This window comes from Brachycentrus maculatus, unplaced genomic scaffold (assembly GCF_059751285.1).
Source record: "Brachycentrus maculatus isolate JH-2025_06_01 unplaced genomic scaffold, ASM5975128v1 h1tg000423l, whole genome shotgun sequence".
NCBI lineage: Eukaryota > Metazoa > Arthropoda > Insecta > Trichoptera > Brachycentridae > Brachycentrus > Brachycentrus maculatus.
In genome coordinates this window covers 279,142-303,677 of record NW_028281171.1, presented here as the reverse complement: position 1 = coordinate 303,677, position 24,536 = coordinate 279,142, and the positions used below count along the sequence as shown (strand labels likewise).

General features: G+C 43.7%; 1 protein-coding gene across 2 annotated transcripts; it reads left to right on the top strand.

Moving 5' to 3' along the window:
* Window positions 1-167: 167 nt before the first annotated feature.
* On the top strand, window positions 168-23,830 carry Gp210 (nucleoporin 210). 2 transcript variants are annotated; one of them, XM_088271268.1, is made up of 31 exons: window positions 168-603; window positions 946-1,096; window positions 1,571-1,691; window positions 2,651-2,729; window positions 2,816-2,933; window positions 3,714-3,951; window positions 4,743-4,944; window positions 5,399-5,582; window positions 5,961-6,052; window positions 6,131-6,298; window positions 6,719-6,853; window positions 6,933-7,024; window positions 7,414-7,602; window positions 7,866-7,999; window positions 9,346-9,690; window positions 10,019-10,204; window positions 10,620-11,055; window positions 11,137-11,346; window positions 12,100-12,408; window positions 12,627-12,712; window positions 13,612-13,793; window positions 14,190-14,334; window positions 15,107-15,322; window positions 16,086-16,406; window positions 16,537-16,644; window positions 17,097-17,229; window positions 17,682-17,908; window positions 18,314-18,463; window positions 19,258-19,396; window positions 20,409-20,462; window positions 21,259-23,830. In XM_088271268.1, exons 1-31 carry the CDS (start codon window positions 446-448, stop codon window positions 21,426-21,428), a joined length of 5,478 nt encoding a protein of 1,825 aa, XP_088127394.1. In that variant the 5' UTR covers window positions 168-445; the 3' UTR covers window positions 21,429-23,830. The 2 variants fall into 2 exon arrangements, with proteins under 2 accessions (XP_088127394.1, XP_088127393.1); XM_088271267.1 differs by having other exon boundaries at window positions 13,609-13,793.
* Window positions 23,831-24,536: the final 706 nt, after the last annotated feature.

Sequence of the window (24,536 nt, the reverse complement as noted above, 5' to 3'; positions counted from 1 at the left end):
TTTAATCACCAATTTTATGGAATATATCACACTTTTTTTTTTTGATTTACCCAACGTCCAAGTGACTCTGAAATCTAGTTACGGCTTATGCAACACCGCTTATCATGACCCTACTCAGGCTTCAACTTTTAAAGTTTTATAGCCTATGCCTATACCTACTCGTGAGTGGATTTACTCTTTTTGTTTAAAGTTACTATAATTTCATGTAATTCATGAGTGAAAATTCTAGACTAAAACACTCGCTCGACTCTATTTTCAAATACAAGGGAACTTATAACCGTGGGCTAAAAATTGTGTTATATATATATATTCCTTCACAAAAACAAAGGCTTTAGGTTAGGGTGCAGTAAGAACTATTTTAGTATGTATATGATAAATATTTTTTGACATATCGTATGATATAGCCGCAGCGCTTTTTGATGTTTTCCGCGCTGTGTTTGTCGTTATGGCGCGGTTTAAAGTTTCTTCGCTTATTTTTCTAATAACAATAATTCATTGGACGTTATCCGCTAAGTTAAACGTCCCTCGAGTGCTTATTCCTCTGCTGAGCACGGTTCAAGTCAATTTCACGCTAGAAGTATCCGATGGTGGTTGTTACAAATGGTAAGTCATTTCCTAACCTTACTCTCGAAACATTGCCGGGAATATAAAGTAAAAATGATAATCTTACGCGAATTCAAATGTTTCAACCTGCCGTTAATCGTTGCATATGTACTTCACTCGCATAAGTGAGAACTGATATTGTTTATCTTTTTTTAACTACCCTTTAATACCGAAAGCTCGGTTCATGTTCGTATAAAGCGCAATATTTGGTTGATAACATAGTACGGAGATCGCGTAAGGTAACAAAAGTTACTTATTGTTAACAATATTTGTGTGTTTTGTTGAAAACGCCGAAATGTGACCGGCGCGGATCGAGCATTACGCGTATTGCCTGTATTCCAGGAGCTCGTCTCGCGACGACGTGGCGTCGGTGCGCGCGCTGGCGGGCGGCGGGGGCGCAGAGTGCTCGCGCGCGGCTGTGGTAGCGGGCGCCGCGCACGCGCCGCACCGCAACACCGCCATCATCCTGGCCGAGGACGTCCGAACCAAGCAGGTCACCCTTATTTACCTTCGCTATTACCTATTTCTATGGCTATGTCCGCCTCCGTGGTGTGATGGTAGCTAAACAGCTACCGTGCCGGAGGTCCCGGGTTCGATTCCACAGGGGGGTGAAAATAAATGTTGGTGATTTTACACTCAAATATTTATTTAATATTACCCTGGACTGGTCCCTGAAGCGCAGGAGTGATCACTTTGCCTTCGTGTAAGCAACGATCGAGATAACACTGTGACAATACTATGCAGTGCCCTATGCACCATTGGGTAGGAGAGAAGAGAAGATTACCCATACTCGGCATGGCGATTACTGGTGGGTACCATTTCTAGAAACTGGTAAGAATCTTCTCGCTACCTGTTCCCTGAGTTCTGACATGATTTTAGCGCCCCGAGGATACTAGTACTGTCGGAAATTTTCCCAATTGTTTTAGTGAAATATCCGCATTTGATTTTAATATTTTTTTACGAGCAGGTATTGCGCTGCGATGTGATCGTGGACAAGATAGTGTCCTTGGAGGTGGTGACCACCACGAGAGAGCTGTATGTGGAGGAAGCTCCGGAAGCCTTCGAGATTCGAGCTTACGATGACCAAGGTATAGTCTTTAATGCAGTACACCCCCCATTTTCTAGAATGGATGGTGATTTTTTTTCCGTATAATCGATTTCTCGGTTAATTTGAAAACATGAAAAAAATATAAACAAAGAAAAATTTACAACTGCTCTATATGCGCTTATATATACCTACTCACTTAGTAAGATACACATGTTGACACGACTAGAGACAACTAACCTGAAAATGGATATTTTACACTTGAAAATCATTATAATTCCGCAAAACATTGTTTGGATAAGGGGTGGGTAATATCCGATCATTTAGAAGACTCTGCGTACTCTAATACCGAAGCTATGAATCTTTCGTTAGATAAATCGCACCGATAAGGATGGAGAATTTAACAAAATTTTCAAGCCATCAACATGGCACCAAAGTGAGATGCTGTTATTCTTTCACTGTGAACAACGCTCAACAAGTGTTTCGATATTGTAATTACTATTGCGTAATATTTTTTCAATGAGTCATTGAAAAAATGTCAAAATTGTACAAAAGAGGTTCTGTACCTGCCGAAGCCTAAATCCATCTTCTACTAGCTTTAATGATCCTCGTAAAGGGCATAATATATCAGTTCGCTGATAATCTTCCCAAACAACTTTGCTCAAAGATACTTAAAAAAGTGGTTTAAGGAAATTTAATATCTTTCACCATATTAAATTTCTTCTTTAATTTGTAATTTACACGTATAAGAAGTTCTTACTTTAAAAAGTATTTATCGCAAATAGTGGACACTTATCAATTTAATATATATTTACAAATTCCCTGGATTAGTTTTATTAAGTTTTGAAAAATACATTGAATTTGTGTTATTTACTGCCTCCGATTATAACCCTCCGTATGTAAAATTTATGCTAATTTCTAGATATGATGACATTTTATTATTTGTCAGCAGTTAGAGAGTTGAATTTGACTAAATAAAGCTATTTTTGATATGGCTTTCAGGCAATGAATTTTCAACTCTGGACGGAGTGGAGTTCCTGTGGACTCTGGTGTCCCCGCTGAAGGATAACGACGTCATCAGGTAGGTAGGCGGTGGCGCGGGGGGTGGGTCGGTGTGTCGGCGTGTGGGTCGGTGTGTCGGTGTAACGCGATGTGTCCCTTGCGCAGGATCATGTCCTTCTCGGCGTCGTCCTACGAGGCCAGCCCGGCGCTGCAGGAGCTGGAGGCGGCGGGTCGGCGCGGCCACACAGCGCTCATCGAGGGAGTCAAGACTGGCTCTGCCAAGGTACTGCCTCTCCCTTCCCGATCACTCATTAATGCCAATTATCTTTCTCACTGATTTACGTCTCATATTTTGATAGTCATTCTTATAATTTGTGTTTTTACAGTCAATCATATAACACTCGTTTATTTATGGATTTGGCCTTTAATTTGTAGAATTCCATTTTAATTTATGTATTAAATATTAAATCAAACACTGATTTTTTGAGTCTACTAAGTGGTTTTTTACTGTTAAAAAAAACCAATAAAAATCAATTTTGTGACTATTATTTTGCCTAGTTATGGCATTTTCAAACGAATGTTGTGTGAAAATGCCATAATTAGGCATGATTTTTTAACAATAAAATACAACTTAGTAGACTCAACAAATCAGTGTTCGATTTAACATTTCATACATGTAACACTCATGTTTTTGGAGCTATTCAAATTACTCATATTTTAAAGGATGTTAATATCATCATTTATCAGCCATTGGCATTTGTATTTCAACATTTATGTACCCCAGCTCTCAACAGCGGTCCGTGACAGTCACGTTGTACCGACCGTTGATGATGTAACGCCATTCATGTACCTCTGGTGCGGTACAGTAGTGTAGCGCTACTACAGCGGTCCATGACAGTCACGTTGTACCGACCGTTGATGATGTAACGCCATTCATGTACCTCTGGTGCGGTACAGTAGTGTAGCGCTACTACAGCGGTCCATGACAGTCACGTGTACCGACCGTTGACGACTACTATGTATGGCACTGAGGGCACCAGTAACTGGCGACATCCCGCCGCAGGTGATGATCCGCCTGGCGGCCCGCGAGTACGCGGGGGTGGGCGGCGCGGAGGTGGCGCTGCGCGTGGTGGCCAACCTGCTGCTGCAGCCCGCGGAGGTGCGGCTGCTGGCCGGCGACTCGGTGCCCTTTCGCATCGTGCAGGTGCGCGAGGGCCGCTTCTCCCCGGTGCCGCAGCCCTCACCGCAGTACTCGCTGCAGATCGACGACCAGCGCATCGCCACGCTCGATCCTAAAACTGGTAATTATTCACATACAAATGGCAAAACCAACCGTCTATCCTAATTATTATTACTCAAATTGTATTTATTAGTCTCGAGGAAAAAGCTCTTTGCTCTCAAACCGGTGGACATTAATAATTATGTTTATTATGTAATTCTTGTTTTGTAATTTATAAAATGATAAATCAGAACCTAAAATCTGGTGGTATCAAAATAAAATAAAATCAACCAGAATCTCAAATCTGGTGGTGTCAAAAGTCTGCTTAATTCGAGGGGATGGATGTCAGGACAGAAGAGTTTGGCGTTCCATCCTTTCTGCCTACTCCTGTGGGGGAACGGCATGATGGTAGTAGTAGTAGTAAAATAATAAGAAAGAAATACAAAGTTAGTGCTTCAAATATTTTTTTAAAAATAAGTTTTGTACTGACAGTTCTTGGTGGAGCTGCAATTTATATAATAAAATAAAAACTATTACATAAATAGTTTTGTCTTTTAATTTTTTTTGGCCAATGACCGGGTTTCGTCATTACCGACATCAGACTGGAGTCAAAAGACCCAGTCTGAGATAATGACAGTATCCTTTTTTGTCGCTTAAATTTATTCATTAACTATCTAAAAATCAATCCAAAAATACAAAGCCAAAATCCGACGCAAAGCACTTTAATATTATCATTTATTTTATTATTATTGATGTTGTATTTGTGGCAAAGATTGTAAAGTTGGTAAAAACAATTAGCTACAATTGCTAATTGTATGACTTTTAGATATTGTGTTGTAGTGTTGTATTGATGGGACGGTGTGCATTGTGCAGGTGTGGCGACGGGCGTGATGGCGGGCGCCAGCCGCGTGTGGCTGCGCGACGCGGGCGCGGAGCAGGAGGGGGAGGGGGAGGGCGCGCGGCCCCCCGAGGCGGCGCTGCGCGTGGTGGCGCCCGCACGCCTGCGCCTCGAAGTGCGCCCGCCCGCCGCGCTGCTCGCGCACCCCCTCACCCTGCACGTCACCCTGCTGGACAGGTACCGCTCTCCGCCACTCCCCCCTTCCCTCACTTTCACACGGTGGAATCCCAGACAAGTGCACATTAAACTGCCCTTCTATCACTGCAATTTTTCCTGTTTTTCCTAGTTTTAATCAGAGTTTTTGCTCATGTACTGCCATGATAGAATATGAAACCTTAATACTAACGATATCATCACTACCTGTGTGTAGAGCCGTTTTTATTTCAAATAATTAGTATATGTTTTAAGTTCAGGATGGCCGAATGGTGGTCTAGCGTGGCTTTTATCTGGTCGAGATAACACTACGATTTGTTGCAGTGCCCCATGCACCATCGGGTGTGTATAAAGGTCAGAAAGAGCAAGAAGTTGGTTGATACCACAATTCCCCCATCTCATTGTATGGATTAGTTGAATAGAATGCGACAGGAATGAAGTATCAATCCTTTGATGAATATTGTGTGGTTTGTCACAGTGAGAATCGCCACATCACGGTGGGCCCGCACATGCGCATCAGCACGGAGCTGGACGAGAGCATGCTGCAGGTGGAGTGGCGCAACGTCAACGGGTCGCTGCTGCGCGGCACGGCTCTGCGCTCCGGCACCCTGCGCGTCACCGCCACGCTCCTCTCCGTGGCCGGCAACCCAGTCTACCCTAAGGTAACCTGATCCTCGAAGTTTGGTCGACGGCAAGACTAACCCGTTATATGCAATGTGTATACCGTCCTCGTCCTCGTTGACTGCTTAACTCGATCACGCTGACCAAAAAGAGAAATTCTTTGTCGTTATTTCGAGAGATCGCCAATAAAACCATTTTGGATGCCAAAATTTTTTTATAATCTAAGTGTCTGAGGAATTATGTTTTGAATTCCGAGTATCGTCAAATCGTACATCCGTATTTTGTATCAACTACATACGTAGTTGCCCAAAAGACATATTAGTGCGGTATCGTCGACTGGCGTGTCAGCTGTGGTTGTAAAATTGCCGGTTTTTATATTTGTCGAGAAAATAATATAGACCTAATTTTTGATATTGCAGATTACAACAACGGCCGATGTTAATATATTTACAAAGATAGAGATAATCCCGCCAGAAGTAGTGCTCCCCTGGGATCCCGCTTCTACCGCAAGGTATGTGCTTGCTACTACAGGAATTACTGCATTGCTGAGGAATATCGCAGTTACTGATAAGGCATACCTGTTGCGCAGGTCGGAGTACCAGCTGCAGGCGAGGGGAGGGGGCGGCGCGTACGCGTGGAGCGGCGCGGGCGCGGCGTGCGCGGTCGGCCCGCAGGGGCTGCTCACCGCGCGCACACTCGGCCACGCCACCGTCACGGCCGCACATCCCACGTATCCACACATCGCCGCTACCGCCAGGTATAGACGTGCGCTTTATTAAACTTACTTTCGGGGTGTTTCTGAGCAAAGTAAAGACTGGACTAGTCGGAACAAATGATACGGAATGCATGGAAACACGTGTCACAGTGGATTTTAAGAAATAGTGGTATTTACTAAGTAAAACATTAATTAAAAATGGATATTATATAATATATCTACGCGAGTCGTCTATACTTATTAATTTAGAATTGTCTTACTAACTAGGGTAGGCGCATTATTTAAGGTCCATTGGGAAATGGGACTATCGGTTACTGCTTACGTCCTAACTTATATTTAATTTTAGTGCTGCAGGTGGTGTCACTTCGAGATTCTTGACTTTAGTCAAAATATTCTCACTATGCAGTATCAGTATTAATATCGCCTTTGAAGAATATCTAATCTGTGTGTTTTCCATTGCAGCGTGCTGGTGGTGGAGCCGGGCCGGCTGGAGGTGGCGTGGAGCGCGGGCGAGGCGCCGGTGGGCGCGCCGCTGCCGCTGCACCTCGCGCTGTACGCCGCCGCACCGGGGGACTCCCTCGCGCGCGCCTTCACCAGGTCAGTGCCCCCTCCCATCCACCCACCCGGCCCCCCCCTCGCCACACCACACCCCCCTCACCGCTCTGTCTGCCCGCAGCTGCGACCAGCTGCCCTTCGAGGCGAGCACCGTGGAGGGAGTCGCCTTCCAGCGGACGCTTCCGGACACCGAGACCGATTCCAAACTAGTCGGTGAGTAAGCTTTGCATATTTATGAAGCTAAAAAACAGAATAATAGAGGTTTGTTTGTTCTCCTTGATTGGTTTATTTATTATGTAAAGACAAGGATGCCTCTTTCTGTGTGGACTTCCCGCTATTCTTCTTCGTCCGAGAAGGTGACTTTTGTCATTCTGCCAACATGCACATACCGGTTTCTTCAATCCTTCACGGGATGGAGATTAAGATTTTTATCTCCAAAAGCGTGTATGTCGAATGCGTCCAGTTTTGTGAAATTTCAATATTTGCCACAAATTAAATCTCCTTTCTAAATTTACATTTTTAATTTATTGTTTTTATATTCTAAGGCATTGGAGATTCGTGTTGTTTAATGTTTTTTCAATTATAATTTTGAAAAAAAATAGGAGATGCGTGTACGGTGCTGTACGTGCGCTGCAGTGAGGCTGGCATGGCGCGCGTGAGTGTGCGCATGGGCGCGCTGCAGCAGGACGTGGCGCTAGCGTGCCACGCGCCGCTCACGCGCCTCTACCCGAGTCTTCAGAACGCCTCTTTACTGCTCACCGTGGGATCAACCGCCAACGTCATTTTCTCAGGTAACTACTCGGAACACGGTTTTAGTTCACCTGCAGCTAGTATTCCCGCGAATATGTTAATCTTAATCTATGAATAATTTTTTTTTTGATGTTATCACTTCTAATCACTTAAAATTTTACATTATTGAGCTTATATTTTGCAATTACCCTAAAATAATTGTTTGTTTTTCGAATAAACGACTCGATCAGAATGGATTTCGCTCATGAGTAAAATAAGTGAAGGAATATATATATACAATACCTTAACTCTATTCTCTCCGCAGGAGGGCCGCTGAGTTGGAGCGGGGGCGACGAGGTGCGCGAGGAGCTGCTGGTGAAGGACCCCGACACGGTCTCCGCAGCCGCACTGCCCGTCTCCGCGCCGCACCTGCACGTCTACACTGTTGCCTGCCTCAGGGTACCGTATGGCTGTATATCAGTTTTTCCCGACCTTATTTGTACCCGCTTAATTGTTATGCCCCGCATAAACAATTTAAAAATCTCCACGCCCCCCACAAATTTTTATTAACCTAAAAATTTCTGAAAATAAAAAATGCACGTATATAATATATATGTAACGGACCAGCTGAGCACACGGCCCTAAAATGGACCGTATTTATGGATTAAATATATGTAAACATGTCATAGGGAAATCGACCGAGCGCACCGACATCCTCTCGCAACGGCAATCAAATAAAGAATGCGCTAGGCGCGGCGCGCGCGGCGTCTTATACGTGGTGCGTAAGACCGTATTTACGTTGTGAGTGGGGAAATCGGGCGAGCGCAACGAGAACCTCTCGCCATGACCGCCGAATCCCGAATGCGCTAGGCGCGGCGCGCGCGGCGTCTTTATGTCGTATTTACGTCATTACGTGTTATTTACGTTGCGGGCGGCCGGCCTGGCGCAGGTAGGGTAGGGGGAGAAGATTTCTGTCGCTCGGTCGATTTCGACGGACCGCGCTGGTTATGAGCAAATAAATATCTGTGCCATTGTATGAATAAATCATTCCACTCACACCGAGTTCTTCGTTTCACTTTGATCCTCACCAACCCTTCGCCACTACCTCGACTTCGGAATCTTCTGGGACTTGACCATCGCCACACCCACTGGACTACGAATCGACTACACGGACCTACAGCTCATAACTTTCGGGATTTACGACCCCGAGAGCGACGGAGCGGAGAAGTCACAGCCACACCTATACACAGTCTAGCGGAGTGTTGGACAGACGCTGTTTGTGCGACACAATATACTAATATAGTTTATTTTCATAAATAAATAACATTTACATATATAACATTGTTGCTCGAAAGGAAATAAGTACGATCCTTGTGTTCGATGATAGGTTTGGAAAATAGGTTTTTCGACAACAATGCAAGAAGTAATGATTTATGTATTGAGGGTAATGTATTTGTGCAGAAAAGTATTACATTCTGCAAATAATAATGATGGGAAAAGTGGAAGGACGCTGAGAACCTGGCAGAAAGCGAACATCGTGGCTTGGCAACATTCGCGACTGGACCGGGATGGGAGTTGTTCCAGATGGCACAGGATCGCCTTTGCCATAGTGATCTCCAATGTTGGGGGACCTAAGAAGGCATACGAAGAAGAAGAAGATTAATGGTTTGCGCATTACCCCCCAAACATTCAAATTACACCCCGGTGGAGCGCACGACCCACGTTGGGAAACTCTGTACATGCATACTTGTATACGAATTCTGCGCCCTCTGCACGGGGATGTTATCTCGTATTCTGCATTTCAGTTGGGCCAGACAGAAACGAGCTTGAAGATGTACCGCGGCGGTGCGATGCTGGCCGAGTCGGCTCTGGTAGTGGAGTGCGCCAGTCCCGCGGAGCTGGCGCTGGCGCTGCAGCGGCCCGCGGACGCGGCGTGTGCGCGCGGCGGTTCCGTGCTGCGCGGCGCGGGCGTGCTGCAGCTGCGGGTGCGCGTGACGGACGCGGCGGGGCGCAACTTCCACAACGCTTCCTCGCTGCGCGTGCGCTGGAGCTCGCGCCCCGCCCCGCTGCTGGGCGACCCGCCCGCCGGCCCTCTGCACGCGCTGCTGCACGAAGACTGGCCCGTGCCCGTGCTCGCCCAACACACAATGGTGACTCTTTGTTTCTCTAATGATCTATTTTGTCACTTTCCAAACAACGATTTTTATTTTCTAGTAACGGTGGTCAAGAGGGATTAGTCTAGATTTAGATATAGTTTGCTCTTGTGGTGGAACAACTTCCGAAACCAACGTTTCCTGAACGATAAGGTTCACTTTGCCATCTTTCGAAACTACACACCCGATTCTCCATGTCCTATAGGAGTCGCATAAGATACCTGAGTGAATCTTCTGAATATTTTTTCCAATAAAGAATAGATTAAAAAAAAAAAAAATTGTTTTGCTCGCCGTACTAAAACCGTATAATACTTTGTCAATACAGTCCCTGGGCATCAGTTCGGCGGAGGCGGCCGAGTCGGGAGCGGGGGAGGTGGTGGGCGAGGTGTACGGGTACGAGAACAGCGTGCTGCGCGCGGCCGGCGCGCGCCACACGCCGCCGCTGCCGCACTCCCCGCGCGCCACGCTCGCCCTCCAGCTGGTGCGACCGCTCGCCATGAAAACGGATAAGGTCAATCTTCCTTTACGTAATAACTTGCATAGATTTAAACGCATCCCGAGAGGCCCGGATGATGAATGTTTTCATTTACAACATTTTGAGTGTGGTCAAATATCTAGGAGCTATTTTTCATATTAATATCAATAAAGATGACTAAGAATATGGAATCCTGGGAATTCACGGGGCTTCACGTCACCGTCACGAAAGTATATATGATATATGATCCAATTTCAAAACATTTTTTGAAACACTAGAATTTCACAAAAAACATCTATTGGTGAGATGAAAAGGTTAAAAAAATAAAGAAAAATGTTTTTGTCCACTGATTTTTGCCCATTGAGTAAAACCTTTATGTAATATTTTCAGTTCCTTAGAAATAATTGACTTTTTTGACGCAGTTTTAATAATCCTTATGTTTAAATTCCAGTTAGTGTTGTACATGTCCTCGGGAGTGGACGCGCACGTGGCGCTGCTGCACGGGTCGGGCGCGGTGCGTGTGAGCGTGGCGCCGGCGGGCGTGGCGCGCGTGACGGCCGAGGGACTGCCGGCGCGCTCGCTGCGCGTGGAGGCGCTGCGTGAGGGCCGCGCCACGGTCACGGCGCGCGACGCGTGTCTGGGTGCCGCGCCGGGCGCGTTGGAGCTAGCCGTGGTGGCAGCCGGCGCGCTGGTCTGCGAGCTGCCGCCGCTGCTAGAGCGCGGGCGGCCGGCCGAGGCGCGCGTGTGCCTGGCGGACCGCACGGGCGCGTGCCTGCCGCCCGACACCGTCGGCGCACCCGAGATCGCGGCCGTCGCCGGCCCGGGGCTCAGCGCGGCGCCGGACCCGGCCGCGTCCACCGGGGCCAGCCTCAAGGTCATCGTCACCGGTGAGTCGGTTATCTCGCGTATACGCCTTTCTATACCATATTGCGGAGTTGTTTTGTATAACGAGTGTCGGGTATTGGCAGGTCTGGAGGAGGGCCCGGCGCGCCTGGACTTCTCGGCGGGCGGGCTGGCGGGCGCGGCGCACACGCAGGTGTTCCTGCCGCTGCAGCTGGCGCCGCGCAGCAGCGTGCTGCTGGCGGGCGGGGCGCTGCAGCTGCACACGCAGGGCGGCCCGCCCCACCCTGCCGTGGTCACCTTCTCCCTCGCCGAGAGCTCGCCGGACGGCATTGTCAGTGAGTACTTTGGTTGATTGCACTAAATTTTGCTTTTTACTAAATTATAACTTTTTTTAAAACTCAAAATGTAGCTCATTCTTCTTAATATTGACATCCTCTGCCTAAATAATGCCAAAGAATAATATGTTTAAGTAGTTACACAACATTATTAAATTAAAATCTTGGTGACCGCCGTAATCGTATGGTCGTATATATACGACAGTGCATTTATATGGGTGACTGTTATTTTGTATACCTGCTATAATAGTGAAAAGTGGAGTGTTTTTAGTGTGTATCGATGGTTTGCGATCCCTGAAATCCGCAATCGATTTTTTGATGATGAATCTTTAAAAACGTGAGTTATATTTTTTTTACTATTTTTTACTGTTTTCATAATCTTGTACCATGATTTGATATTTTTTTTTTTTAATTTTCCATGTCAGAAAAACTCACTCCCCATAGCTGGCATGCATAGCATGCACCATATAAATTAAACTTTAATTTATTTAAATTAGCTATGGCTGATCTACTAATAATGTTTTTTGTTCTGCATAATCTCATGAAACACTGGATAAATTTATAAATTTTCTATTTTCTACTGTTAATTTTAGGTGTTTTCTAGATATTCCTCTGTTAAGCTTAGAACATTACCCTATAGACGGTTCTTGCCCATATTGCGTAGGTCCCGAGAAAGCTATAACGGGATTAATCGAGATATACATTTATAAAGAAGCGATGTTTCAATAGTTAATCTATTATTGTCGTTTTCAGAGATATCGCCCACGGGGCTGGTGGAGGCGCTCAGTTCGGGCACGGCCGTGGTGGAGGCGCGGGCGCACCTGGGCGCCACACCACTGGGGCGCGCCACGGCATCCGTCCGCGTGCGCGCGCTGCAGGGCGTGGGCGTGCACGCGCCTGTGACCTCGCTGCTGGAGGGCACCACCGCCCCGCTGTGGGCCACGGGCGCGCCCGACGGGCTCGGCCCCGCGGAGCTCGGGGCCATGGAGCCCGCGCTGCGCTTCTCCTGGTCCGTGAGCGGAGACGGCGCTGCCACTATCACAGACGTCCTCGCCGACACAGGTAACAAGAAACCCAGCTAGCTGTTGTCACCGCTCAATTTATCCATTGTGTAATTATATAGCACACAAAAATACGAATGAAAAATAATACGTATTTAAATGATTAGATACCCGCTTTGCTCAGAATACTGGACAGGGTTCTTCCGATTAGTTGAGATGGGTCGGATGGTGTGGAATTATAGGTGCCTGTTATAATATGGTGTGTTATGTTTCTTGTAGAACTGGAGCTAGACGACACGGACCGAGTGTCGGTGCGCCTCACGGCCGTGCGTGCCGGGCGGATCACGGTGCATCTCAACGTCACTGTGAGTCACTAGTTCTTTAGTAGCTGATAAAAGAGTTTATGTCTGTTCATGTAAAATAAGTCGATATAATAATTTGGTTGGTAACGGGAGTAAAGAAAGCACATTGCCACCAACACTGCAATATAATTTTAATTAGAAAATAAATAAGTGCGTAATGAGGTAAGTGGTTATTGGCGCTATGCCGCTATGCCGCTAGGTATCATCATTTGGCAAATTAGAAATTTTTATTTAAATTTGATCAATAAAGGATGTGTCAAAAATGTGAAATTGACTAAATACATAATATAATAAATCAACGTCCCACGGTAGTGATTTTATTTATGTACATATAAATAATTTCGAATTTTCTTCTTTTCGTATTCACCAAATTGTAATAATTACAACTATTTTTTTTCTGAAAACAGAAACTACAGTAAAAACTTTTTGAATTCTATCGCGGCGTTCTTTTGATAGTTATTCATATTTTTTGTTAAAGTAATATAAGCAATGAATGAAAAAAAGATTTCTTCGTTCTTTAAAAGATTTTTATGAAATTGTTGAAGGGACCAGAATTTCATAATGTTTTTAAAATTATGATGAAATTCATATATTAACGAGATTTTACTGAAATTAAAATAAAAAATACGCAATTTAGAAGGAAAAATCGTAACAGAAACCATCAACCATTTCTGTGCACCGGTACGCCATACTCCTGGAAAGATAAAAACCAACCTCATTTGATAGTATGAATAAATATTTACTTTTCTTCATTAGTTTTTAAAACTAATTCTCAAAACAACTGTTCTCATGTTCATACGAGAGGAAAAAACTTAAAACTGCTCTCCTGCAAACTTGATCAAAATCACATGTGTGGTTATTCTATCAACATTGTCATTTGTACCGTAATGTTTGCGCAGCAGAGTGAGGGTGGCTTTGTGACAGCGGGGCGCTCCCCGTGGTGGGGCGCCCGCCTGGAGCTGGAGGTGCTGCGCCCCCTGGAGCTGCTGCCCCCCGCGCACGCCCCCGCCCCGGCCCTGCTGCTCGCCCCGCGCTCCGCCACCGCGCTGCGCACCAACTACCCCGCCGACCGAGTCCGCTACAGGTACCCACTCTCTACAGGACGCAATGCCCAACCCTCCCCTAGTGGAACGGAAGGCCGAATTCGCTCATGAGGATCTCCTCCATGGTTGTTAGGGCTTCTTGGAGTTCCTCTTTGCTATCTGCAATCAAAACAATGTCATCAGCAAATCTAATCATGTCCACCTTTTGTCCTTGGACTCTCACACCTTTTCTTTGATTCATTCACTCTCTTAGTCTGCCCATTGCGCACTGTATGTATGCGTTAAAGAGCATCATAAGCAAGGTAAAAAATAATGGAACCCCATATTTAAAAAAAAACCCTCTGCATCTATCGCTCAAAATGATAAAATAAATTGTCTCTGTAAAATACAAACTTGCTATTGGTGATTTTGCTAATTTCCTCATTATGTGGTTCCAGGGTTACGGAAGATGAAGGAATAACGGGCGGAGCGCTTGTGGAGGTTTCTGCCGATGGTGTGGTGACGTCGCGCGGGCGCACCGGGCGCGCCGTCATCACCGTGTCCGTGGCTGACCCTCCGCTGCACCTCACCGTGCCCGTCCAGGTAGGACATCCTCCGCAAGGCAAGAGCGTTCTCGGCTCGGTTGCTTGACAACATGTTCAGATGGCCCGAGTGTTGTAGAATGTATCCGACGCCTGGTCATTGATCTAGGATTCCGGCATAATCTTTTTTCTTTTCATTAACATTTCTCATTTCATTTATGCATTTTCTTCTAATATAAAATTTAATGGAGTTCTACATGGCGTATTTATTTAAAAAAAGGGTTTTTAATGCAAATTTACCCTTCATGAAACCAGATGGCAAAATGTGGCAATAGATAGAAAAGGTCAGTACCATGCCGTCAATTTAGTTCATGGCAATGTTTACTTTTTTCCATGGGATTATGGTAAAAGTACGTAGGCCACGTACCGATGTCATAATTATTTATGTGTAAAACTGAAGTATTTGTATTATATAAGAATGTACAGACATGAAATGGGAATTAGTGGTGTACAAAGTGACAAAATGTAAAATCTAGCATACTCAATATGCAAAATTCCGTATGGTATTCCAAATTTTATTACAAAAAGTCAATTTCAGGATCTTCAAAATGGTAAAAAAAAGTTTTAAAATTAAGGCTTATGTTTTTTCTCACTGTATACGGACGTACTGTATATGTAGTAAAAAAGTACTCGGAAAGGCAAGCCTCATTTTATTCATCGTACTGCATATTCCCTTTTCAAAATATCCAGTGTTTGTGTCCGGTGTCCATACCTTTTTAAAATACACCCCGTATCTGTGTCAGTCTTCCGTCATATAAGTAAGTTGTGTCCAGGTGGTGGAGGTCCGGTACAGCATGGTGCAGGTGCAGGGCGCGGCGGGCGCGCTGGGCGGGCTGCGCGCGCTCCCGCGGGGGCTGGGCTTGCGCGCGCTCGCCTCGCAGCACGACGCGCTCGGGCGCCGCCTCGCTGCGCCCGCCGCCCCGCTGGCCGCGTCCTCCGCGCGCCCCGACCTGCTGCACATCACGCACAGCTCCAACACCTCCCTCGAGGTAACGCTTCATTTTATCAAAATGCCCTTTATACAAGAGTGGGTGACTTCTGATAGCTTTCATACTTCCACGTTTCCGATAGCTTTCATAATATCAAATTGTTTCTGCCGAATCCGCATGGCATCTCTTATCGCTCCCATCAGTTTCTTTAATGTACACAAGCGACTGCGTTGCCGCATCGTTTTTTCTTAAATAATAGGCTTTGAATGCTGCTATTGCGCTTTGATCGTCAATCCATCCATAGGCTGCAAGATGGAAGTAGTATTTGGAAATTGAGTGAACGAAAAAGGAAGATAGCTTGCTCAGGCGAGCACACATTATAACGATTCCTGGAATGTGATGAAGCTGGTTAAGTGTTGTTTAAAATACCGCGTTATATCAAATACGCACTCACCGGGATTGCGATGAACGGAGTTACCTGTATTGGCTGGATAGATCCTTGTATTAGGTTTTTTTTTTTTTATTTTAGATGGGAATTGCATTTATTATTTACCTTGCTTATTATGTACAAGGTTTATAGATCATTTAGTGGATTTTTGTTTCTTCTAGCTAATTAAATATGTTTTTATTTGAATCTGTGTTGGGAACAGGAGGGATCATCTAGTGTGGGTCAAATAGGAACTTCTCTGCATTTGCTCATTGCTGGGAGGAAACCACGTAAAACTCCTCAGGAGAAGGCGGACTGTTGACTGTCATCAGCAGACCTTCCGTATTAGGTTTGTAACTGAGAATATTGATTGAATACGACTTACTACACTTCCAGATCCTGCTGGGCGAGGCGGGCCGCGCGGTGCTGAAGGTCTCGGATGGCGCTGGCGATGCGGCGCTTCACGACTATGTGTCGCTGCGCAGCGCGGCGGCCGTGTCGCCGGCGCGCGTCACGGCCACGGTGGGCGACGCGTGGTGCGCGCGCTCGGGCGTGCGCGGCGCGCGCTGGGCGGCCGCGCAGCCGGGCGCGCTGCACGTGCGCGGCGCGCTGGTGCTGGCCCGCGCGCCCGCCGCCGCCCCCTCGCGCCTGCAGCTCACCGCACCGGGCCTGCAGCTGCGGGCCTCCGCCGACGTGCTCGTCCGCCCCGCCGACAAGGTCACACGGATTACTCCATTCCACTTACATTCGTGAATAGCAACCGCATAGAGTTACTCCGGGCTGTTATTTTACAGCCAGCAGGGAAGTGACATTTATACTCATTCCCACCGTCACATTGTGTTTCCAGATCTACTTCCTGGATGGAGACAAGGAGCAGGTCATCACGGATGAGAAGCCGAGGGATATAGCGCTGGTGCTCGCCAACAAGGAGGAGAGAGACAAGACTTCCAATGTGGTACTCCATGCTTTATACTCGCCATCCTGTCCGCGTACTGTGTTAACAAATGAGTTAGGCTTTCGGTTGTATTTCTGGTGCTCACTGTCTCCCGACCCTCCGGAGCTAAGCCAAACGTTTCTGGCGATTCTCAGAGACGCCTAGACCTGCTTGTAAAGTCTTGTATTTTATATACTTTGTGGCACATTTTATAAAACTTAATAAAATAAAATTAGAACTTTGTTTTTAAGCACTTTTATTTTTGGTACTTTTCTTCAACCGATTAAAATTATCTAAATTGTATTTTATTATTAAAAATACATAAAAATAAAACAAGCGACAATTGTTTCGCCTTGTTATGGCATTTTCAAACTACTGTCAATTGATTGTCCTTCACAATTGTGTAGTAATTTTCAACATGCGGGTAAGGAGGATACGAGTAAGAAAGGTTTAAATGTTGGAGTTTTCTGCAGCTATTCGGTGGTGGAGAGTGCCTGCGCCAAGAGGACGGCGGCGAGGCGGAGCGCCTCCCTTTCCCCTTCAGCTGCGAGCTGCGCCACTCCGGGGATCATCTCAGCGCGGAGCCTTCGCTGGACGTGCTCAAAGGTGACCTGTACTTATAAATGTCTTCTTATGCTTGGTGTAGGCCTTGTAGCTTATTTTAAACATGAATTAGCCTCCTGCGATGCTGATTCCCAACTGTCAATACATCTCTTTGGTGGCCTCCTCCATCCGGGAGTTGTCTACCTTGGGGCTGGCCGTGGAGTGCAATGTGGGGGAGTCTGGATGGTTCCAGTCTCGCATGCGCATACCTTTGCATTCTTCGTTGTCTTCCCCACCTAACGACGTCTCGGATCTAGCATATTTCCCATATCCTAGTGTTCCTTATTCTATCTCGTAGACTCTTGCCAGATATGCTCCTTAGAGTCTTCATTTCTGAATGATGTTATAAATGTAACTTGTAGAATCTCTCGAGTTATTGGGCCATTCAAACAAATGGTAGTTATTTCTCAGCAGACCGGTCACCGCTTACTCGGTTTCTGATTGGTGTTTTGTAGGCACGTGGGTGTGTCGCGTGAGCTGGTCGGGCGGGGTGGAGGGCGCGCCCAACGGCAGCGCCCAGCTGGTGGCGCACGCGGGCGGGGCGAGCTCGCCCGCGCTGGCGCTGCGCACGCTGCCCGCGCTGCGCGTGGAGCCGCCCGCCTCCCTGCTGCTGTCCCCCGCGCCCGCGCTGGCCGCCGAGCTGCGCGTGCACGGCCTGCCCGCACTGCTGCAACAACTGCAGGTACTATCCCCATCCCCATCCTTCTCCACCGAGAGACGGGGTGCTATATAGTCCCCGTTGTGCAATATTAACTTTTCATAGAGAGTTTATATACCCTGGAAGCGGGATATCTCGGGATGGCCGGTCTAAAGGCGATATTGACAGACGCAGACACGCAGACAGGAGGGTTTCCTGCACCTGATAAAAGAGGGAATGCCAGAGGACGCCCACGCCGCCAATATCTTTGCGACTTATACGAGGACATGGGCTGTGCGATGTATGGGGAGTTGAAGAGGGTTTCGCAAAATAGACCGGAGTGGCTAAGGAGGTGTCATTTGTTGCTGCAGACCAATCCACAGGATTGACACAAAAGAAGATATGTAGGTAGTTGAGAGTCGTGTATTTGATCCCGCTGGGTGTTTGCAGGTGACTCCGTCCAGCGAGGCGCTCAGTGTGGAGGGCCCCTGGAGCGCGGGGGAGGGCACGCGGCGGTACATCGTGCGAGGGGCCTCCTCGCAGGGGGCGCCCGGTGCGCACGTCAGGATCGTGTGTCCGCTCACTCATCAAGACATCGAGGTCAGTTCCCGGTCATCCCTCTACATCCTGTAACTGCAGACCTCTTATTGTTTTATTTTTCCATTATTAAGATACAGTTTTGAGTTACTACATTCACATTCATTTAGCACTTAATAATGTATTTGGACAATCTTGTACATCTCGTACAAGTATTTATATTTACCACACCGAGTGCCCCATAGTGGAGAAATGTGGATATTATTATATTATATTCTAATAAAAATCCTAAAAACTAGAAAAACAGGTTTCGGATTGAGATGGAATTGGAAGGATAGAGCTTCCAGTGATAATCCCGCAAATTAATGTTTGAATTGATTTAATGTCTGTTGGAGGGGGCAGTCAAAGTAAGCTTTTACCTTTAATGTTTTCGTTAAAGGGCCTAATGTGTCTAAAACCCCCGAGCGAAATCAGAGCCATTTCATAAAACATAAAATTTCCAATGATAATTTATATTAGAACCAAGAAGTAATATTTCATGAATTCTGTGATGTATTTGCTTTTCTATTGGGCAATTCAAGATTTACATCACTCAACACGTGACGAAACCTTCACTTACAGTTTATATAATTAGACTGTCGAAAGTTTCAAAGTTATATCTTGCTAAATTTAAAAAATAAAAATGTTTAACCCTAATTATATTTTTAATTTTAATTTCATTATGTTGAAAATGAGTCAAGAATACAAACAATACTGCAAAGAATAGTAAATTTGCTCGCTGCGTTCATAGATGTCAACTCCAGCTGAGTAGTTGATGTGTTTCAATATATATGAGTGGTGTGTGTGTGTGTGTGCAGGTGAAGGTGTCGTGGGGCGCTGGCGAGGGAGTGTGCGCGGGCGGCGGCGCCTCCCCGCTGCTGTCGCTGCTGCAGGACCACCTGCCCGTGCTGGTGGCGCTGGTGTCCTGCACCGCCGTCGCCGTGTTCACCCTCATAGGTAAATAACTCCTCCCACTTCCATCATCTGCAGGGTGAGCCATCAAACATTGAGGATTTGTCTGTCGAATAAATATCCATATGTCGGCTTTCAGTTCGGCAAGAAGCTGTAAACTTTAGCGCTTCTGCTCGCTTTTAAAACTTAAATCGCTCTACAGAAAATCAATTGGGACTGAGAAAAACGATACTACCTGTTGATCATTTCACTTAGTTGTACCTCACCTAATAGTTATAATAAATATAACAATTCAGGGAATATGTGTTACTTAATGTTTCAATAAACACATGTGTTTTTAGTTTCTCTCTAAATATCCTCTATTTCTGTTTCTAACTGCTGATGGCATAACATTTCAAGTCATCGAACCCGCAAGGGCAAGGGCAACTCTAGTTGTGGACTGTTAACCCTTTGAGGACAGAATAAAAAATATTTTACTTAACACATTTTTATTTCTAGAAATTATTTACAAATAAGTGTGCACACAGATTGATACAATATTTATCCCTCAACAAAATTAAAAATACACATTGTGTGCCAGGTGGTTAGCAACAAAGACCATGTTTTATAAAGTATAAATATACTATAACTCACTTGTCATTTTGTTTAATAACCTCACAAAATTGATTAACTAAGATACAGATAACCTATAAATACCCCGACATGTGTACATCGCCACAATAAATAGTCTGAAATAAGCTCGAAGACAATGATACCAACATGAAATCTATACAAGCACTATTTCTGTTACATAGGCAACACATGTTGCACTATGGTTTTAACTAGAAACCTGTAGGCACTTGGACAATTTATTTTAAATTTGTGGCTAGCAGCAGCAACTAGTTGTCCCGAAAGGGTTAAAAACAATCTTACCGATGGCAATTGCAGCTGTATCATATATTTAAAAATTGAATTTTGCATATTATTTAAACACGAGCAAACATAGTTTGTAATCAGCTAAGTTCCTGAGGTAGCGGAGTGAGGCCACCAACTAACTATGTGTCTACTTCCCTTTCAGTGTACAACAGCTACATATCTCCCTTGCTGAAGCCCAAACCCATCCCCGTTCAAGGTAAGCGTACCTCAGATTACTATGAGCTATTCCTACACATACTTAAATTGCAACTTTCTACAGCTATTGTTTTTGTAGTTTTTGCAGAATTAAATTAGTTAGGTAACAATTTTTTTAGACTAAATTGTAGCATCTATCATTTCAGCTGGTAATGATGGATGTTTAACTAACATCACAGCGTAATAATGACATCGGGAAAAATCAATGACCCTTGAAATTTATCAAACTAGTCACAAAACATTAAAAAAATGTTATTCCCATTTAAGCAATATTCATCAGTATAATGTCAGTTACGTTAGAATATAACCACTCGCTGAGATTTTTTTCTACCGGTTTCGAGGGCTACCCGTCTCTTCTTCAGGATAAACACTGCACCGAAATCAATAAACGAAAATCTTGTGTGGCTATCTATATCCTTATAAAACTGCCTGACCAGAGTTAATGTCATAATAAATCAACAAGTATACAGTTCTTGCCACTATTATTTCATTTGACCAGTGACCGGGTTTCGTCGATACCGACATCATCAGACAAGCCTAATGATGCCGGTAACTAGGAAATCATTGGTCAAATAAAATAAAGTGAAAAAAACTTGTACTTGTTTTAATTTATAAAACGCAGTTCCACCAAAAAATGTCGGTACAAAACATAAAGCATCTTTAATGTTTTAAATATTTATCACTTAAATCACATTTGATTTTTTCTCCACACACTGGATTGTAGATCATCGATATTGTATAATTTTTGTGTAATTGATGTTTTTTTGTGTTGTAAGGATTGCATTATATTGTTCCAGCTCCGTTGCTGAACTCGTCCCGCCTGGACGGGTCGCAGCTCCTGCGCACCCCCCCCGCCCCCGCCTCCTACTCCTCGCGATCGCCCCTCTCGCCCCCCTCCCCCTCCGCGTACGGCGACCCCTCCTTCCTCGCCTCGCCCGAGAGACGTCGCAACCCGCGCTTCCTCTAGACATCTCTACGGCTTTACCATTATCAGAAGACAGTTATATCCAGAGTTAATAACAAAATAAAGCACCCAAAATTATATGACTCCAAATGACTTATGATCCAGATATGAGTCAAATATTGTCATAAGGCAATAGCTAAAATTGCTTTTGTTCTTCATTATTCTGCAGCGTGAAGTCTCTGTGCACTGTGCAGCATCAATATGTATGTAATATAGTAAAACCTTATTTCAAATTTCCAAGGGACTGAATAAGGGCAAATATAAAAGTGAGGAAATTAAAAATGCATGTAGCAATGGAGTTGTACCATTTCTAATTATAGCAAAATGATAATTTAATATCACTTTTTTCCAACTTTTTTTATTTTTATTTTCACTTTCCACATTTAGCACTCTGAAAACCCTGAAACAAACGTGTTTTTTTTTTTACAAAGATTTTACCTTCTGTCACATTACTCATCCTTATTGTTTCCCGGCAAAACTACTATTTTTGCTAATTTTTATTACGTTATTGTGGGTGACTTAAAATCAGGGCTGATTTATGTTAATTTGTATTTCTGTGGAAAAAGTGGAAAAGCGTAAAAATTTTAATCATAAAGACGAGATTTTACTGTAATAAAACACAAATAAAGAGTGAAAGTGAGTGCCACCTATTGATACAAGATTCAAACAGCTTTGATGCGGCTGTGACCAAATTATTTTTAAAGAAATAAATCTCCGGTTTTTTAAATTAAAGGCACGAAATCCGGATAGGATTGATGTAAGCATATTCCCGACTAAAACCGCATTGATATTTTAATCTTGATTTGTTGCCTTTTATGTATGCCTTTTTTGCCTCTGTATGTATCGTTCATCCGGATGACGATCACTTTGTATAACTTTTTGACTTTTTTTTTACTTTCTACCCTAGATTGGATGAAAATATTTATATGCGAGTGCCAAAATAATTTTGCCCTCTGATAAGTCGGTGTAGTTTGTTTAATTCACTCTGGTTTCATCCAGTGGTGTACGTGAACAAAAAGTCATAATATGTACGGGTAGTAATCACTCGGCACTGTGACGTGCAAGTCAGTGCTTCATCTGAACAAGGCTTAAATTGACAGTACAATAGAATTGTATAAATTGCACCCTATAACACTTTCTAGTCTAGAAATAATATATTTGCAAACAGTTCTACAAGGTAAGAAATACTGCAACATAGACCAAAATTAAATTTAACCATATTTTCAATTTCGTAGATAAAAAATTGACAAATGATTTTTTTACCCCACTTTAGGTTTTGTGTCTTTTCAACATACACAAAAATAATAATTTGATAATAAGATATTAAAATGAAGATAACATTTGAGTAATTTGATTGTCAACCATGGGACAATGGTGAATTTTACATAGTATGAAAAATGTTACAAGTAGTATGAAATATCACTCAATCTAGTTAATAACAGGTCGTAAACCCAGACATTCAGATTCCTATCTCATAAAACTTCTTCATCCTTTTGAGATGTCAATATCGATCTCAAATCATATTGTCACAATTGTGATTACATGTAGACTGAATTAAGTAATATGCTATTATAATTTTTTTTAATGTATTTGAAAAAAAAATCATTAAATACTTTTTCTTAGCAATATGCTAGCAATTAAAAAAAAATACATTTAAAAATTATAAATTTAAATTTGAACCATTTCCTTGAAGCAGTCTTTAGTGAAGATTAGTTTTGTAAATATGTACAGAAAAGAGCTCTTTAGTTTTTCTGTTGCTCCATGTGTACAAATTAATGTAAAGTACCTATTCTTATATCGCATTGAATAACAAGAAACACTGATTCAGTAAATGCAGTGAAAATTCAATTAAATATCTGGATTTTCAATAATGTATTTAGATTAGAATCGACTCACAGGGAAAAAATTTCTACACATTTTTTTTGTTCTGTTAAAATTATTAGTATTTTAAGTAATAAATGGTTTTTAATATAATTTTTATTTTGGATATAATTTATAAATGTGATGCCGAGTTGTGGTCTATTGGTTAGTGTTGCGGGCTCTGAATCAGAGTTCCCGACTCCTATTTTCAAACACAAGCTGCTTACCTGATAATATCAAATTAAAATGTATTTGGATATGGTAAGAACACAAATAAATATAAATTTTCAATGACAGGTACTGTAATTTCTTGCGAATGTAAATGTTTCTAGTAAACAGGGCTTTGATTTATGTACATAATGCTCGCTTTATTCTTTAGGATATAATTATAATGAATTATTTGTTTAAAACAATTTGATGTGAATGTAAGTATTTTTTGTTTGATAAGGATTATTTATGTTTTTCTGTGAATTCACATGACAGAATGTTGTCTCAATAAAAGTGTTGTGATTTATATGATTTTGATTCAATAAATATGTATTTTTTCATTATATTATCTTTTTATTCAAAGTAACCTTGTCTGTTCCAACCTCTCGGTATGAAAGCAAATTGAGTATGATTAACCTTTACATGGACATTAAGAAGATGGTGGATTCTGATGAAAATATGAAATTTAACCCCTTGGTCAAATTACGGGTTTGTCAGGCACTAGTATCAAATTTAATAATAATATATTATTATTATATTAGTATCAAATTTAGGTCAGCAAACACTTTGCAAGTTGGCATTTACACATTATTTGGCTAGTTGTAGTATCCGTTCGCCTCCGTAGTGTAATGGTCAGCATGCTCAGCCACCATTCTGGAGGTCCCGGGTTCGATTCCTGGGGGGGGGATCAAATAAATATAAGTGATTTTTTTACTATAACATTAATTCAATATTACCCTGGACTGGTACCTGAAGCGGAGGGCTTATCACCTTTCCTTCATGTGTTGACAATCAAGATAACACTGCGTTTATATGATGCAGTGCCCTATGCACCATTGGGGTGTGGATAAAGGTTTGAAGAAGTTGCAGTAGTATAATTGCTAAAATTGCCTTTTTTTTCGTTCGTAATTGCGTTCGCCATGTGCAAATGGCGCTACAATCGTTCCCAATACATAGGTTCCCAATACATAAATGTACCGCGGTCAATTTTGCAAGGGAGTATAGTTTCGGAACCTACCATTTTTTCATATCCAATTTTTTTTA

What these genes read in the sequence shown, in the direction of transcription:
- Gp210 (XM_088271267.1), top strand. Translation starts at nt 446, where the DNA reads ATGGCGCGGTTTAAAGTTTCTTCGCTTATTTTTCTAATAACAATAATT. An exon ending in AGGACGTCCGAACCAAGCAG is followed by an intron (nt 1,097 to 1,570) that starts GTCACCCTTATT and finishes TTTTACGAGCAG; the next exon opens with GTATTGCGCTGCGATGTGAT. An exon ending in TCACTCATCAAGACATCGAG is followed by an intron (nt 18,464 to 19,257) that starts GTCAGTTCCCGG and finishes GTGTGTGTGCAG; the next exon opens with GTGAAGGTGTCGTGGGGCGC.